Genomic DNA, 16,742 nt, shown 5'->3' with positions numbered 1-16,742 from the left:
TGAGGGGTCATTCATTCAAATTGGACATTTCAAACCTAAGTTATTGGAAAGTGAAAGTAAAGTACTCTTAAAGTCAAGATAAACAGGATTTTGAGTAATTGCCTTTCAAAGTTATTTGTGCATACATTGTTTAACAGAATGAACTATGAAAAATAACGTTAAATAAACAATTTTTAAAACCACTTACAGAACTAATACTTTGAGACATGATTAATAAGACATTAAACTGTTGACCTATAGTGAAAAACAAATTTGGATTTTTTAGCAATTTTTTGAGCACCCATATTTTATAGCTTATTTACTCAATACTGGACTGTGCGACAACTTTACCATTTCGCCACAACATGCCTCATATGTGAGGTCTCACCACGAAATTAGATGCATCATTGGTGAAATCATATTGAGATATTCACCAAAACAGGCCAAAGTCAATTTTTACAAAATTTTGATTTTAATGTTTTTGAATAACTTGATACTTATATTTTATGATTGTAAGTGAATTTTCTTGCCAAAACAGTGTTCTCCGCACATATTCTGTAATTCTAGTCATATTATTGGTACAGGTTAGTTTATCTTTGAGGCCGATTTTCTCAAAGCGTGTTTCTTATACACCTAAACTTTAAATGCTCACATCTGTAAATTTACATATAGTAGGGAAGCCATTCAAATACCAAATGAAAGCTTATAATGTGATCTACCCAAATATAATATAAACTCAATTTTTGAATTTCTAACCATGAAACTCATTTTGTGGCGAGACCTCACATATTACATTTCTTTTCATACAATATTTTGCAGAGTAAGAAAACCTTTCTCCCACTTTCACAACATATTATAATCATCATTTCTTTCCTTACAGTATAATGAATCAACTATTAATCTCTAAATCACATTCAGTTTTATTCTGTTTCTTTTTCAGTTGCCCACAATAAAGACAAAGGGACCTGGATAGTGAAGCCAGTTGCATCCTCCCGAGGGAGGGGTATATTTTTATTGAATCATGTAAGTATTCTATTTATATTTTGTCAGAAAAATTTAAAACGTGTGTGGAAATTACATTCAGAAAACATTATATGTATGGCATACTCTTATTTATGGAAAGCGCCCTCACTGTTTGATACATGAGGTGTCTCTTGGGGTGTGACACCATTTTTATAATGACAAAATAGTTATTAAGACATTAACAATTTAAATGAAGAATAATATTAAAAAGTATCTATATAAATGTTGTGTCTGAAGTGCTTAGATGTTGATGGTCTTGTACTCTAGTGTTTGAAAATTTGTTGCTCCCCTGTGTTACCAAGTGCCACTCTTTTGCTGGACCAGTCTACTGCTTTGAGACCTAGTGTGTCATGCCCATACCATTGATTACTTACATTTTCCAATATCTGCTGTGATGTTTTAATCCGGGCATTCACTCTGCCCGAAGGCCGTTGGTTAATGCGATTCTATAGAGAACACAATGCTACGATGCGCACGCAACGGATCAGTTTTAATGACGATTAGCTCAGACTGCCACCGGCAATCAATAGGCGGCGTTGCGGCGTCTAGCGCTTACAAGGAGCAGAATTGGTTTCTTTGAGTACGACGGTCGTAGTACGATGCAGTAAGTGCCCGACTTAAGATACAAGACTGTCATTGACCGTTAAAGCAGTTGACTTAAATCCATTGAGAGATTTTTTATTCTGTACATTAAAAAAAAATGATACAGCTCTTTCATTTTATTTATCTTACTCAATTCTGTCTCATTCACTGGTGTGTAAATTTCCTGATTCATTATTTTATCAATCCACTTAATACGTACAATATGTTGCTGAAATCCTCTCTGAAGAACATTAATTTCATTTTTTATTGATTTTGTGACTGTCCACAACTCAGTATTATATTAGTGCCATTAGTGTTAAAGATCTTCATCCTGAAAGTTAAACAGTTTGTTGTAAAGTATGTGATTGGTTATAAAATACATGTTTAAAGAAAGAACTTTCTTATGTGATAAGTCATTTTGTGTTCCAATTTGGTCCCCAGCTGCAAATTTGTCATTTGTCATTTCATGTCCTTGCAATTATGTCCCGCTGTCTTTGATTAATTTATTATCAGTTTATATTACAATATGACTTATTGAAAGTAGTTTCCTTTTCATCAGTGTACACTTGGGATGGTGAGGTCCATGTAATAGAATTAATGAGGTTAATGTCGTATTGATGTTTGAACATGTGGGTGTTGTATTAAGTGCGTTTTTATATAAGGCGTTAGTCAGATACTGTCAACCGTAATGGACTGAGAATTATAACATAGTGGGACAACGATATTAAACACTATGCATATCCTATCCTTGCAGACATAAAGCTGTATTTTTTCAATATATATATTTAACATTTAGAGCCTATTTTATTTAGAGCCTAGCACCTGATGATTGAGTAAGTACCTCATGAAACAGCCTGTAGTGCAATAAAATGTTGAATTTGTAACCAAGCGTCATCTTGTTTTGATTTTATATTTAACATATATATATCAGTAATGATCTGTCCATATTTCGCGGTTTCCTTTGATAAATATCTGATCCCATATATTGGCATGATGATGTCATATCGAAGTGGAGTTGTGTGGCTTAGTGGTTAAGATGCTTGCTTTCTAATCCCAGGGTCATGGGTTCAATTCCTGTAATAGCAAAAATTGTTCTCACAACTAAAAACAACTCTATTTTCTAAGCCTCATAAAGAGACTTGGTTTATATAGCATCATCCTTCTTGTACTTGCTGTTGGATGTGAACAAATTAAAGATAAAATATCACGCCCATATATGACAATGTTGTCATATCACACCCATTTTTGGCCATGATGATGCCATATTACACCCATATATTTTCAAATCACAGGTATTTATCACTAACTTGATAGTGTGGACAAACCTTAAGCTTTTGATTTTTAAGCTCTGTCCACACTACCAAACTATATGCGACAAAGTTTTGCCTAATGTGATAGTGTGGACAGGACTTAAAGCCCTGTCCACACTATCAAATTTTATTTTACAAAAAACTGTTGCCCATATATAGTCATGATGCCTATATGTGGTTATGAAGTGATGTCATCATGACCATATTTAGGCATGTCGCATGTTTTTGTCACATAAAATTTGATAGTCTGGACAGGGCTTAAGGTGTTTGAATTCTTTCACCCGCAGCCTCAGCATCTACCTCTTGATGAAAACCTTGTGGTATCCAGATATCTAAAGAACCCTCTTCTTATTGATGGTAAGTGTCATGTATGCGTTATTTTAAAAATGGTGGCGTACGTTTTAGAATACGCATGACCAGACTGCACGTATAGATCGCAATGTACAGCCTTAATTTTTTTTATTTTAAGGAATCGCACACAGTTGTTGAATTATTACCAATAAGCACTATAACAATCGTTTTACGAAGGTACATACCTGTGCTACAATACTATTACGATTGAAATAATCAAGAAGCACAGTCTATAATATGTTATCTTGTCTTAATTACAACAACATGTTAACATCTACGATCACTCATCCAAACACCTGTAAGAGAGAAAAATTCGACAAATTTTCTGCTAGAATTTTATATTTTAAACCAGTTGTTATGTTATTGAATATTTATTAATGTGTTTAGATAGTTCCACTTAATATTAATAGTATTTAATTTAACATCTATAAGCATACTTAAAATTTCAAAATAAATATATATCAATAACTTATGTTTCAAAAATTTCAACCCAGAAATGATTTTGTTGGTTCTTGTAAGATATATTTCATGTATATTATTTGTTCGATTTGCAATGTGCATTACCATCTACTTAACAATTTTGTATGTAATTTATGATCTCAACTGCAGTGTATTTTGATTACTCATCTCAAGTCATCACAGGAGATTGAGGCAGACATAAGAATGTACAAATTAAATTGGTTATTACCTGCTTCAGATCGGATGTAATTGAAAGGAAATGTTTTTAATGGTTAAAATAGCTACCTGGGATTTTGGGGTATATATATTCTAATTTTCTAGTATATATTATTGTACAATACAAAATTCTGATTATTATTAATATACATTTCATTTTCCGTTTAGGTTTCAAATTTGATCTTCGTCTGTATGTAGCAATAACGTCCTATGATCCTCTTCGTCTATACTTGTATGAAGAGGGTTTAGCCAGGTAAAATCATCGTGATTTTATTCACTTTTATTTTAGTTTGATATCTATAAACAGTACTCTTTTTATGTGATTCTTCTTAGTTCGTCTCCTAGGTTTAACCTCAGAAAAAATGGCAAACTATTTTCCCTTCCAAAAGCAACACCTTTCCTCAAAATTTGTTTTAAGGCTATTACCATATCAGACTTAAAACAACATATTAAAAATTTGATATAGTAAAAAGTTCCTCAAAAATGTAATTGCATTATATAAAATTGATATAGTTTATAAGTTTAAGATTGGATTGGATTTTTTGGTATGGCAGAGCAGGTTAAATTTCACTTTATCTGTAACAGAGGTGAAATAAATATCCATCCACACATCACCTAAATTTACATTTTAATATATCCTTTCGGCTGAGCGTAATTGGAAAGAAATATTGTCATTTGTAAAATTTGAAAATAAGACACGTATAAAACAGAAAATCATTTAAATGTTAAATTGCTCATTTCAAATGATGAAATTAGGTATCGACTTCCAAAAAGGCAGAGACCAAAATAATTATGTTTGTACTGATTTGTAGACGTTTGTATTGCAAAATCCTTAAATTGATTACTAGCCAGCTTTAAGGATCCATGCATTTGTATTATTTATATAGATTCCATCTATATTCATTTATTTGCAACCTTTACTCAAATTACTGTATCGCTAATAGAACAGAAGTAAATTCCACCCACGTAGCTGTCAAAGGTAAATTATTAAGTATCTTGTTTGAGCTTGAGTGAAAGAAATAGGTCTAACAACTGGAGGGCAGCAGATAGCTTTTGGCTTGTTTTCAGTGGTGATTTTGATCTGTAGAAACTTATATGAAATATATTTATATATTTATTTATTGATTTATTCATTCATTCAAGGTAGAAAAAAACCCCACCAAAACAGGTAGCCTGCATGCTGAAATCATTGGTTTACAATAAGATATAAAATATAGGCAATATATTATACACATAATTCCAAAACAATACAAAAATATAAATTTTATTCACAATCCAACTAGTCAATAATTAATTAATATAAATATGGTTAATTACAGAGAGTATGTGAAATTTTTGACTCAAGTAGGGTCCTATTTGAGTTACTAGCAAATTTGGCAGTATCCACCGTGCAGCTCAACTTATGATTTTGAGAGTACACACAGTTGCAATCTCCCGATTTTGTTCTGTAGACTGTACACTTGTTCTACACGAGACCAACAACTAAACAATCTCTTTAAAACGTGTTTTGCTTAACAACTTGTATTAATGATTATAGGCAATCTTTAAAAAAAATTATTTTGCAATTTTGAATAATAATTCCCCCTTCAAATAGCATACCCTGTACAATATGCTTCCCTCATTTTTAATAAATGCACCGTATATTTTCTTCCAAACAATTTGTTATGCTAGTTTATATTGATCTGTATTTTTTTTTTCCTTTTACCATTTTTTGTAGATTTGCAACCGTCCAGTACGAACATAATAATAAGACCATCCGTAACACAATGATGCATCTCACAAATTATAGCGTCAATAAGAAGAGTAATGATTATGTTAAGTGAGTTCCAACTTGTTTACATTCTGTCATCTTGCTGTTTGTATGTGAGTAATGTGATAGTTGAGGAACGATAATTGCCACAAAGACGATGAAGATTATCAGAGTGCCATTGGTGGTGATGGTGATCATTAGAGGAGGGCGGAAAACAAATAAAAATAAAATTTTGGTTTTTCTTTTAGCGAAGAGTTGTGCCAAAAGCATTCAGACAGAGGAGAAAATAAAAATAAAATGTTATTAGTGAATGTAAACAGAGTAGTAATAGGATGCTATAAATTTATATAATTAAGGAAGAAATATACCTTTTGTTTTAGAGATTTCAAGGCAGCGGCAGGTTAATAAAAATAAAGACAAACTTTATCTTTTTCTGAAATTTACATTTTTTAGCCAAAAAAATGAATGTTTATTTTTATTGGAAATCATAATTATTGGCGGGTGGTGGGTTCTTTAAACAAGGTATAAATGTTGATGTTAATAATATTGATAAGAGAAATAACATGGCGGCAGTTAGGATGTTGGTTACAGATGTCACAAAATCCTGATAGATAACCTTTGAAATCACTTGTGACTGATATAATATTTGTTTTGTTATATTATATTTGTTTTGTTATATTCAGGTGCAATGATCCTGATATTGAAGACTATGGCAATAAGTGGAGTCTGGGGGCGCTTTTCCGCTACCTAAAGAAACAAGGCCGAGATGTGAGAGGTATGTATACAACATATTTCTGATCATAACCATTTGTTTTGACACTAAACCTTTTAATAATTGCAATATTTTTATAATATATTATCATTTTATTAAGAATATCTAGATAAAAATATAACTATGATACTGGTGTCTGGCACTTATGTAAAATTTAGGTCTCCAGGTCATTGAACCTTTAGGTAGTCATGTAGAAGATACAGCCATCTCCACTCCAGTTTATTGACCTTACTGTAGCATTATGCCAATCAACCTTTGTGTGACCTCAGGTTTGAACCCTTTGCCTTTTGAATTTAAGCTGGAAGCCCTCCAGTTGTTTCACTTGCTTTTAGCATCAAAGAAATGATTAAATATATTAGATTATTTAGGAATATATATTTTATTATTTATGATTGAATTTTGGTTTGTTTTGGTTTGTTTCTTAAACATTTAGGCTTATTAGCAAAGATAGAAGAAGTGATAGCGAAGTGTATTATATGTGCTGAACTTCCAGTTGCAACAGCTTGTAAGATGTTCATGCCATACAGGGGGAATTGTTTTGGTATGTACTGTCTCCTACCACTTTATTATAACAACTTTGTTTTAAAACAGAAACAAACTTGTATCAACATATTGGTGTTTTCACTAGGCCGTGTAAGAGTATTTCACAAGGTTTATTCAAAGGTTCTTTGCATTTTCTTCTTGTACTCATTGCCGTCTTCCATTTTATGCTCTATTTTTTCTCATATATATATATTTCAATAGCGCCAATCAAGGTGTTCTCCAAGCCAGAACGTCGGTGTAACATGATTAAACAAAAAATAAAAAGAATAGAAAAAAAAACAGTAATTAAGCTTTAATGGTAATAACTGTCTTGTTTTGTTCTAGCAGCTCTAACATTCAATTGGAATTAATCCTAGATATTAGGAGCATTAGTATGTAATATTTTGACCTGTTTTTTGTGACTTGGCGTGGTCCTTGTCCTCGTCCTCAAGCTTCACTAGGTGTTTACGAAGATTAACACAAAGATTGTCTGCTTGTCTTCACGTTAGAAGTAATCTGCCTCGGCTTATTCACCAAATAGCGTGACCTCTCTGTCATGGGAATAGTTCTTCACACCTGAGCTGCATTTACTTACAGTCAATTAGTAGCTTAGCTTGTGCTAAAGACCTTCATATGTGTTGCAGTGCCAACACTTATTCAAACACCTATTTGATATTCTTAGCAAATGAACAAAATATATTGGTCTCGCTTGATTTGGCTTGTGATGTTAAGTCCAGTAGCATCGCTAAATGTATCTGCTGATGGGATTGGCTTGCAGGAAATAATATTCTTGCAGTAAAGATTATTCAACAGTGATACTGCTTAAAAATCAATAATGATAATAAATGTAAGCTGCTTGCTGCAAAATATGGAAATATATTTTTAATTTTATATAATGACAGTATGCTGATGATATTTAGTTGAATCATCACAATCATCAGTTGATTGAATAGTTAGGGCCTCTTATTATACATTTAACAATATTGAATTGATGATGATGTTGATGATCATTATGATAATGAGGTTGATGGGGATATTAATGATTATGATGATGATAATGGTGATGATGATTATAATGATGATAATGATGATGATCTTAATAATAATGATAATTTTCCTACTTTTTCATGAATGAATATACCTATATACCTGAATAAATATTTAAAAAATTAATAGCTATCATTGATATCTGACAATGTAGAGACCCTCTGCTGCATTAATAAATTAGTACCTGATAGTTTTTGGTCAGTACATGCTATGCCTTCCCTGCATGTTGAAAATATAAAAATCCCAAGTTTCCCATTCTATGATAATTGCTCTGGCGTAGGACATAGCCTTTGATAGCACTATGAAATTTAGTGTTACAAATAATTGTGATTTGCCCATATTTGGGTGCAATATGACATCATCATACCCATATAAGGGCACATCCCACAAGCTTGTCTTATAAAATTTGATAGTGTAGACAAAGATTTAAAATCTAGAGATACACGTCGGAAGTTTTAAGATGCACTCATGATGTTAATACACACATGGGATTAATATATAAGAAGATAATGTATATTTCTATATTCATATCAATCAGTGGTAATATTTGCTGTACTTAACATTTAGAGTACATATCCTGTTAAGATATATCTTTATTATCCTCTTGTAGAGCTGCATGGATTTGATATTCTGGTTGATGAAAACCTCAAGCCATGGATCTTAGAGGTTAACTTATCTCCTTCACTCGCATGGTAAGCAATACGTTGATGAATCTCAGCTCATGAGATTATGTTACTAAAATAGCAATCATCATTTTGCAATGATTTGACAAAAAAAATATTACTATTTTTAAAATTATATATATTATTAATTTTTTGTGCATTATTCAGGAGAGTGCATGTGATGATAATTTTATAATTTAATAATTTGTTCTTTGATCTTCACAAAATACAAATGATAAAATTTAAGTATAGTATGTATCATTTTCCAAGTGCATAAATTAATTATTATTGATAGGGAAACTACTTATATTATCAGAATATTTAAATTAGTGGTTATGGACGCTTCAATAAATCAGTAGAGAACAGAATCGATATATTTCAATAACTTGAAAGCCTACTAGAAAAAAGATAGCTCAAAATCATATCCAATAAAAAAAAAACAAAAAAAAACTGGGTTATGATAATATGAAAGTAGAGAATTGGTTTAGAGCTATCTAAATGAGAATGCTAAACTGGTACATTTATTTGCCGATGTTGCCTGAGGACATACCACCTTGAAAGGCTTTCTAGAAAGCGAAACGGAAATTGAAAACCTACAAGAGTAACCTATGTGCATGGCTTAAAACCATTGTAAATGAAATAAAAGAATTCATATAATACATTTATTTTCCTGGTGTAAAAATCCGTACACACGTTTTAGTTTAAAAGTCTTTTGCATCCCCAAATAAAAGTCTTGGTAGCTTGTAGTACCTATCCCATAATGCTGATAATTTATTAATGTAATAATTTAGAAGATTTATGTAATTATATAAAAGATATTATACAAAATAAAATAATATAAAAATAACTACAAAATATAGTGGCAAGACCTAAATTAATGTATATGGCTAAGGCTTATACTAGCTTGATAGATACTATAATTAATTGCAGTTTATAATTAATAACAATAGTTATTATCCACATGAATAAAACATCCTGTGGCCTTCCTCAATTGATCAAATGTAGTACTTGTTCTAATTTGACAGTACATCATTTATTGCAGGTTGTTAGTTTGGTAATGTGTAACTCTTATAGTCAGTCATGTATCTGTGATAGTGTACAACAGGAATTGCCTTCATTAACATTATTGACTCAGTGCTTGAGGGCGTAAGCATACTATAAGTCATATCTTATTTAGCACATGGAGTGCTTCCTTACTTTCTATGCACAAAATATATGGATGTGTGTATGAATATGTGTATTTTGTATTTATAATATATAATAATAATAATAATAATAATAATTATTATTATTATATTGTTATAATGATCAAATAATTTCATTGGTTAAAGTTAATTAGTATTCTTCAGTAATATAAAAAAAAACATTTGAATTTGTGTAACTTATGCAAACATTTTATGATAACTGACAGTTTAACAAAAACATGTGACATGCCTAAATATGGTCATGATGACATCACATCATGACCATATATAGGCACATCATGACTATATATGGGCATACAACAGTTTTTCGTCAAAGAAAATTTGAGAGTGTAGACAGAGCTTTAAGTTACAAAAATTTATATGATTTTATTATTAAATCAAAAAATATCTTTATAATTTATTAATTGGTTATTATCATTTTTGTTTTAATTTTTATTATTATTATTGTGGTTTAATTGTATTATTGTCATTGTGAAACTGTGTACATTTGAAGTTCTCTAATTTTTTTGTTGAATAAAGCGTATCCTGTTTGCAACAAATTGAACATTTCCTTCCTCTGGCATTCACTTTATCTTGAATTTTGAATTAGATTTATAAGCTATAGAGAATTATTTACTCAACAATATTTCCTGACATTAATTAACATATATCCTGATTAATATATCAACAAGATCATTCTTTTTTTTTTCTAAATGTTTCATAAAAATAAAATGTCGTCTCTGTTATGTAGGATATTGAACTTAAGTAGTTTTACAGATTTTTTACAGGTTTTAAATGTAAAATTTTATTTTACATATATGGGCCCAAATATGGATGTGATATGACATTGCCATGGCCAAATATGGATGTGATATAACATCATCATACCCATATATGGGTAGGATATGACATCATCATGCACAAGTATGGATGTGATATAACATAATACGCATATATGCGCATGTTATGATACCATGCACAAATATGGATGTGATGTGATATGAAACCATCATTCCCAAAATATGAGATCATGCCCAAATATGGATGTGATATGATACCATCATACCCATGTATTGATGTGGTATGACATCATTATGCCCATATATGGTCAGTGAACACAAATTTTCATTTGAGATTTGATAAGAGTTTATAGGGCTCAATGATAGAATCAATTGTTTTATTTATCAGTGTCTGTTGTTGAATGTCATGCACAGCTTCAACAGATTCTATATGCAACAATATTGCATAGTTGTCTATTATTATATATAAACATCCACCCCATTGATATAGGATTGATTTACTTGGTATATTTAAATATTAGCTTTTAATTAAAAATTTAAACGAGAAAATAATTCCCTGCTAATTAATAAACCCATAAATATTTAAGCAATTGTAGGTTGTTTATATGAAATTGAAAATTAATTCACTTTAATGATTATTTCATCCTTTTTTTTTTTTTTGGCAATACAATTTAAGTACAGTAATTACAAAAGGTAGGTAACTTATATAAGTAAATAATAAATTAATATTAACTTGATTATTCTTGCAGTGATGCACCTTTGGATCTGAAGATCAAGTCAAACCTGATGTCCGATCTGTTCTCTCTGACAGGTTAGTCCTTTCATCTGGTTTTGTCGTCAGTAGCCTTGTTTAAACGGCAGGATATCACCGTGATGATCACATTTATCCGTGTAAATGGAGTTAGTAACTCTGCATAACGGATCAGTAAGCACGATGATCTATAAATTTACCTCTGCATCGCAGCAGTATTTACGGATATCATCAGCATTATCTTATGTAAATTAACAGTTGTTTGACCTGTGTCCGTGAGCAAGGCACTTCATCTGCATTGCTTCTCTCCACCCAGGAGTATAAATGGGTACCTGGTGGGGTTGCCTGCTCCTGCGCTGATTACCAGCAGCAACACTTAAAGCATGTGGACCCAGTGACCAGGGAAGAGAACTGCACATTATAACCTCAAGGAAGAGGTGCATTATAAATGCCAGTACCAGTACCAGTAAAAATTTCAGATAAAATATTCTGCTGTTAATTACATCATCAGCAAAACATTCCTCTAACTCCTCTAATTCTTATTGTAGAACGATATTTAACATTTATCTTGTATCTGACAATTACATGTTGTTAAGCTTCAATTTCTTTTCGCAAAAGTGTTTCACTCCATCCTTGATTTAGTTTAATTTTGGGGTTTCCCGTCTCTCTTATTTTATTAGTTTTTTTTGTTGTAAAATTTGATCGTTCGAAACCAATAAATAAAATGAAATGTAATGCCATGAATAATGGATGATACTTAAATTATTATCAAGGTTTTATGGCCCATGACCCTATGACGAGGAAGATCCAACAAAGTAAACGAAACCAGGAACTAGCAGCTAGCAGTGTGCTTAAACAACAGGTAAAACACAACGTATCAATCCACCCCTGTTTGTGTTCATTATTTAATTTTTTTATATTATAATTTTTGTTCATACGATTTCAAAATTGAATTGGAGTTTCGGCCCTATGAGTGTATGTCTTGTTTTAGTATATGTATGTATTAGTGTGGGTGTATATTGTCTAGCTCTTATATTACTGCCGGTGTATGACTGTGGGTGTATGTATATAGGTAAGTGTGGGTGTTTATCAGAGTTTATGTGGGTGTGTATATCTAGATTAATATATATGTATGTCTACATTGATATGGGTGTACATCTATATAACTACTGTGTGTGGGTTTATGTCTACACAAAGTGGGTGTATATCTATATTTTTGTGGGTGTATATTTATAGTATTGTGAGTGTATTTCTATTTTATTGTGGGTGTATGTCGATATTTATGTGGGTGTATGCCAATATTTAACATAGGTATAAATATGCATTTTTGTAGGCGTATGTCTGTAACTTTCATATTTTTTTTTTTGTGGATACAGATTTTGATTCAATCATACATTCAATTATTCATTTATTCATTCATTCATTTGTTCATTCAACCATACATATTCATTTAAATTTTTTTTTATTGCAAATTTGACAACATATATTCAGTATAATTGTATCAAAGATGAAAACCATTGGCAGAAAGCCCAAGACAACAATCAATACATCTCGGTTACAAAAACAAGAAAGTACAATTATACAAGCTATCAAGATGCTAGTCTGTTTATGTGTAGGCTATAACAACAGTTTTGATTCATTGTAAAGTTATGTTATTTTCAAGAATTCTTTAATTTGAATTGAAATTTTATACATTTTTGCATAGTTAAGTTTTTTTTATTTATAGTTTTTTTACTGTTTGCATGACCTGTTCACTGCTTAGATTAATTCCAATGAAAATAAATATAATTATTAAATTTAATTCTGATAAAAAATATCCATAATCATCAAAATGACAACCAAATTCTACATTTTATTTGATTGGTTCAATCTTGGCACCCAAATTAATTAAATTAAGCTTATATTAATCCAGCTATGTCAGTTAAAATGTAAGCATCCTGATATTTTCTGTGATTGGCTGTGATGAAATGTAGTCTTATGTATCTAACATATATAAGATTGATAGCAAATTATGATAGCACCTTCTATAATTATATTTATTTTCATTTGGATGATTTATTTCACAAGTTTTATTTCACACACTGCTGGATTTTTTTTTTGCTTTTAACCTTTGTCTTGATTTCCATGTTGTTGTTATACATCTTCATTGCCATCTTTGTGCAGAAGATGCGAGTTGGCGCTGAGCTGAGGGTGAGTTTTGTTCAGTCTGTCCCACACGAGTGAGTCCATATCCGTTACTGGCCTCGCAAGCAAATAGCTCAGATATTAGCCTCACCTAGATATACCACGGTTACCATATTTGCTTGCAAATTGCCGGTGCAAAATGCTCAGCTGTCAGCCTCACATACAAACAGCTTAACTACCAACCTCGCATACAAATAGCTCAGCAAAATCACCTTATGTAAGCATAATAAACAGTATGATTTTTGCCTATTGAGAGAGTGAGCAATTTACCTTGTGAGACCAAATGTATACTAGGCGCAATCACCTTGATAAAACAACTTAGCTTAATTTTTTAAAGCCAGGTAGTCACTACGTCATACAATGATCATACGACAAATCCAACTTCGCTCTCTGTTAGCGCTAGACGAGGCAGAGCCGCTGCTGATTTTCCCTGAGTCTGCAGGGATCGTCTTTAGAAACGGTCGTTGTGTGTGCATCGTAGCATTGCATTCTCCGTAGAATTGAGTCACAGTGCCCAGTTTTACAGAGCATTTTCTCATCCTTGTATCTCATATTTGAAATTAAAGATGACAACAGTGCGAGGCAGGTAACTGAGATGAATTTGCTCGTTTTTATTAGGCTTTAGTTTTTGTTACATAACATAATTTTAACATAGTTCATTTGCACATCATAGATTTGCTATTTTATTTTAATATATTTATATTTAAAAAAAAAATATAAATAAACTTTTCATAAGTCACAATTTTATTTACTGTATTCATCATTGTAAATTTTGGTGTTTGCTGCCCTCAAGTGAATACTTCTTTCAGTGTCCTAGATAATATTGAATCCATTTGAAAGAATATTAGACCAACATTTTTTTGGTAATACCTTGAAAGTTTTAAGTTAGGAAATAGAAACTTTAGATAAGAAATGGAAATTTTAGATAATCTTGGAGAAATTTAAGTAACTGTATATAATGTTGCTTAATGTATACAGAACAAAATTAATTTATGAAGAATGTAGTCCCCATAACTTCCAAGGATGAACATATTCCTCCGAGATTTATACAAGTCCTTTCGAAAGTACCATGAATCGTAAATTCTAAAAAAAAAAAATCATTGGATGGCACAACTTAACTTGAATTTAATTCCGTCCATCAGCAATTGTCACATAGTGGGATTAGCGACATCTTCAAATATGTGACCACTCTTGAATGTACTTTGAGTGTGTGTTAGAACTTTCGCTTTCCGTAGCGTGCATTGAATTTACAGTTGTTCACCACCCATCCTGCCTACACCATTTCTCATGTCTCAAATTATATTTTGAAATTTGATTAGATGTAGCAGTTTTCTGAGAACAATGTTGGGTTTTGATATGATTTAAATGAAGGAAAGTTTAAAAAGGACAACATTTGATGCTTTGAAGTGGCACTGTAGCTTGGTGATTAAGATATTTGCCCTAAAATCCTTGGCTCAAATTCTAACCAAATCACCAGGGACATGTTTTGTGACTAAAAACAACTCCTTTCCCTAAAGCTCTGTCCACACTATCAGATTCTATGTGACAAAAAAGCTTGGTCACACTCAAATTTTATGCAACAAATTTGTGTGATGTGTCCATATACATGGACATCATGATGTCATATTACAACATTTGATGTTTTGACGTGGCACTGTAGCTTGGTGATTAAGATATTTGCCCTAAAATCCTTGGCTCAGATTCTAACCAAATCACCAGTGACATGTTTTGTGACTAAAAACAACCCCTTTCCCTAAAGCTCTGTCCACACTATCAGATTCTATGTGACAAAAAAGCTTGGTCACACTAAAATTTTATGTGACAAATTTGTGTGATGTGTCCATATACATGGACATCATGATGTCATATTACAACATTTGATGTTTTGAAGTGGCACTGTAGCTTGGTATTATATTATATGTAGTAAGATATTTGCCCTAAATTCCTTAGCTCAAATTTTATGTGAAAAAAAATGTGACAAATTTGTGTGTTTTCCATATACGGACATCATGATTTCATATTACACCAAATTATGGACATATCACAGTTGTTTGTCGCATACTGTTTAATAGTGTGGACAGAGAATCTTTCATATTGAGACTTACAACTGATTCACACGAGAAATAATATTACAAAGGACATGTGCTAAAAGGACATTCCAAGATAATGCCCAGTTTAAATTGGAATTTATAAATCAAACTATAGCCATGTACCTGACCACAGTACCATATCTAGGTAGTGTGCAGGCACTCCCAAAAAAAAGCTTGCGCCTTCAGTCCTATAGATTCTTTTCTTCCATTTACCTGCTCAAGTTAATACACTGGAACCAAAAAAATATTAATGAATTCAAAAATTCCATCTATATTGATTCAAATGTAATTTAGTTAAGGCTGTTTGCCTTTTTTTAAAATTATACTTTTACTTTACTGTACTTTCTAACTGGATCATTTTTAAAAGCAATGCTACGCTACTTAAAATGCAATCCATTAAAAAGAAAAAAGTGTCAGTGAGAATTGACAATTAATGGCAGAGTTCTTCCATCCTGTTCTTGGTCAATGCACTAGTCTTGAACAAGTAATTACTAGGAAAAGCTTTGCATGCATAAATGTACAGGAAAATGCTCAACAATTTGATGGGAACAGCTTCCTCAGGAAAACAAAATGTGGCATAAAGCCTACAAATCAGTCATGAAATGTGACAGGATTTTGATACTTAATCTTTACTCAGATCCTCATATATACATATAGCATCAAGTGTAGTTTTTAGCAAATTGCAAATTACTAACCTTTCTAGTGTTTTACAAAGCAGCTTTATTAGAGTGATTAAAACTCATAATGGTCAGAGAAAATTTATGACAATTTAAGGTTTAAAAAAATAGAACAAAACTCATCTTTATTTACTAAAAAAAATTACATTTTTATATAGTCCAAATTAACATAAGTTATTTAATTGTATTCAGTTTTTTGGCATTTTGTATTAATGGAAAAGGGGTGATACTAATTACAATATGAACTATATAGGCCAGTTAATCAGATACATATAATATCATGTTGAATATAAAGAAAATAAGTATATAATTCTTCTCTTCTCTTTGACAAAATTAGTTATAAGGTAATATTAAACCTGATTGTCCAATAAAACAAGCTGGAA

General features: G+C 31.4%; 1 protein-coding gene across 8 annotated transcripts in view; it reads left to right on the top strand.

The window, feature by feature from the left end:
- LOC117105807 (tubulin polyglutamylase TTLL5-like) overlaps positions 1-16,742 on the top strand; it is a 134,444-nt gene that overhangs the window by 21,339 nt on the left and 96,363 nt on the right. For 7 of the 8 annotated variants that reach the window (XM_033247092.1, XM_033247094.1, XM_033247093.1 and 4 more), the window contains exons 8-17: positions 920-1,002; positions 3,182-3,251; positions 4,089-4,173; positions 5,638-5,739; positions 6,354-6,445; positions 6,876-6,983; positions 8,622-8,703; positions 11,407-11,468; positions 12,182-12,270; positions 13,572-13,598. In XM_033247092.1, coding sequence (XP_033102983.1) covers positions 920-1,002; positions 3,182-3,251; positions 4,089-4,173; positions 5,638-5,739; positions 6,354-6,445; positions 6,876-6,983; positions 8,622-8,703; positions 11,407-11,468; positions 12,182-12,270; positions 13,572-13,598 — 800 coding nt within the window. The remainder of the gene's footprint in view (positions 1-919; positions 1,003-3,181; positions 3,252-4,088; positions 4,174-5,637; positions 5,740-6,353; positions 6,446-6,875; positions 6,984-8,621; positions 8,704-11,406; positions 11,469-12,181; positions 12,271-13,571; positions 13,599-16,742) is intronic. The other variant, XM_033247090.1, reaches the window with a different exon arrangement.

The sequence above is a fragment of the Anneissia japonica genome, unplaced genomic scaffold, assembly GCF_011630105.1.
Source record: "Anneissia japonica isolate Jap-2015-1 unplaced genomic scaffold, ASM1163010v1 scaffold287754_len4335492_cov202, whole genome shotgun sequence".
In the NCBI taxonomy this organism is placed as follows: domain Eukaryota; kingdom Metazoa; phylum Echinodermata; class Crinoidea; order Comatulida; family Comatulidae; genus Anneissia; species Anneissia japonica.
This window is presented reverse-complemented; position numbering and strand designations above follow the sequence as displayed.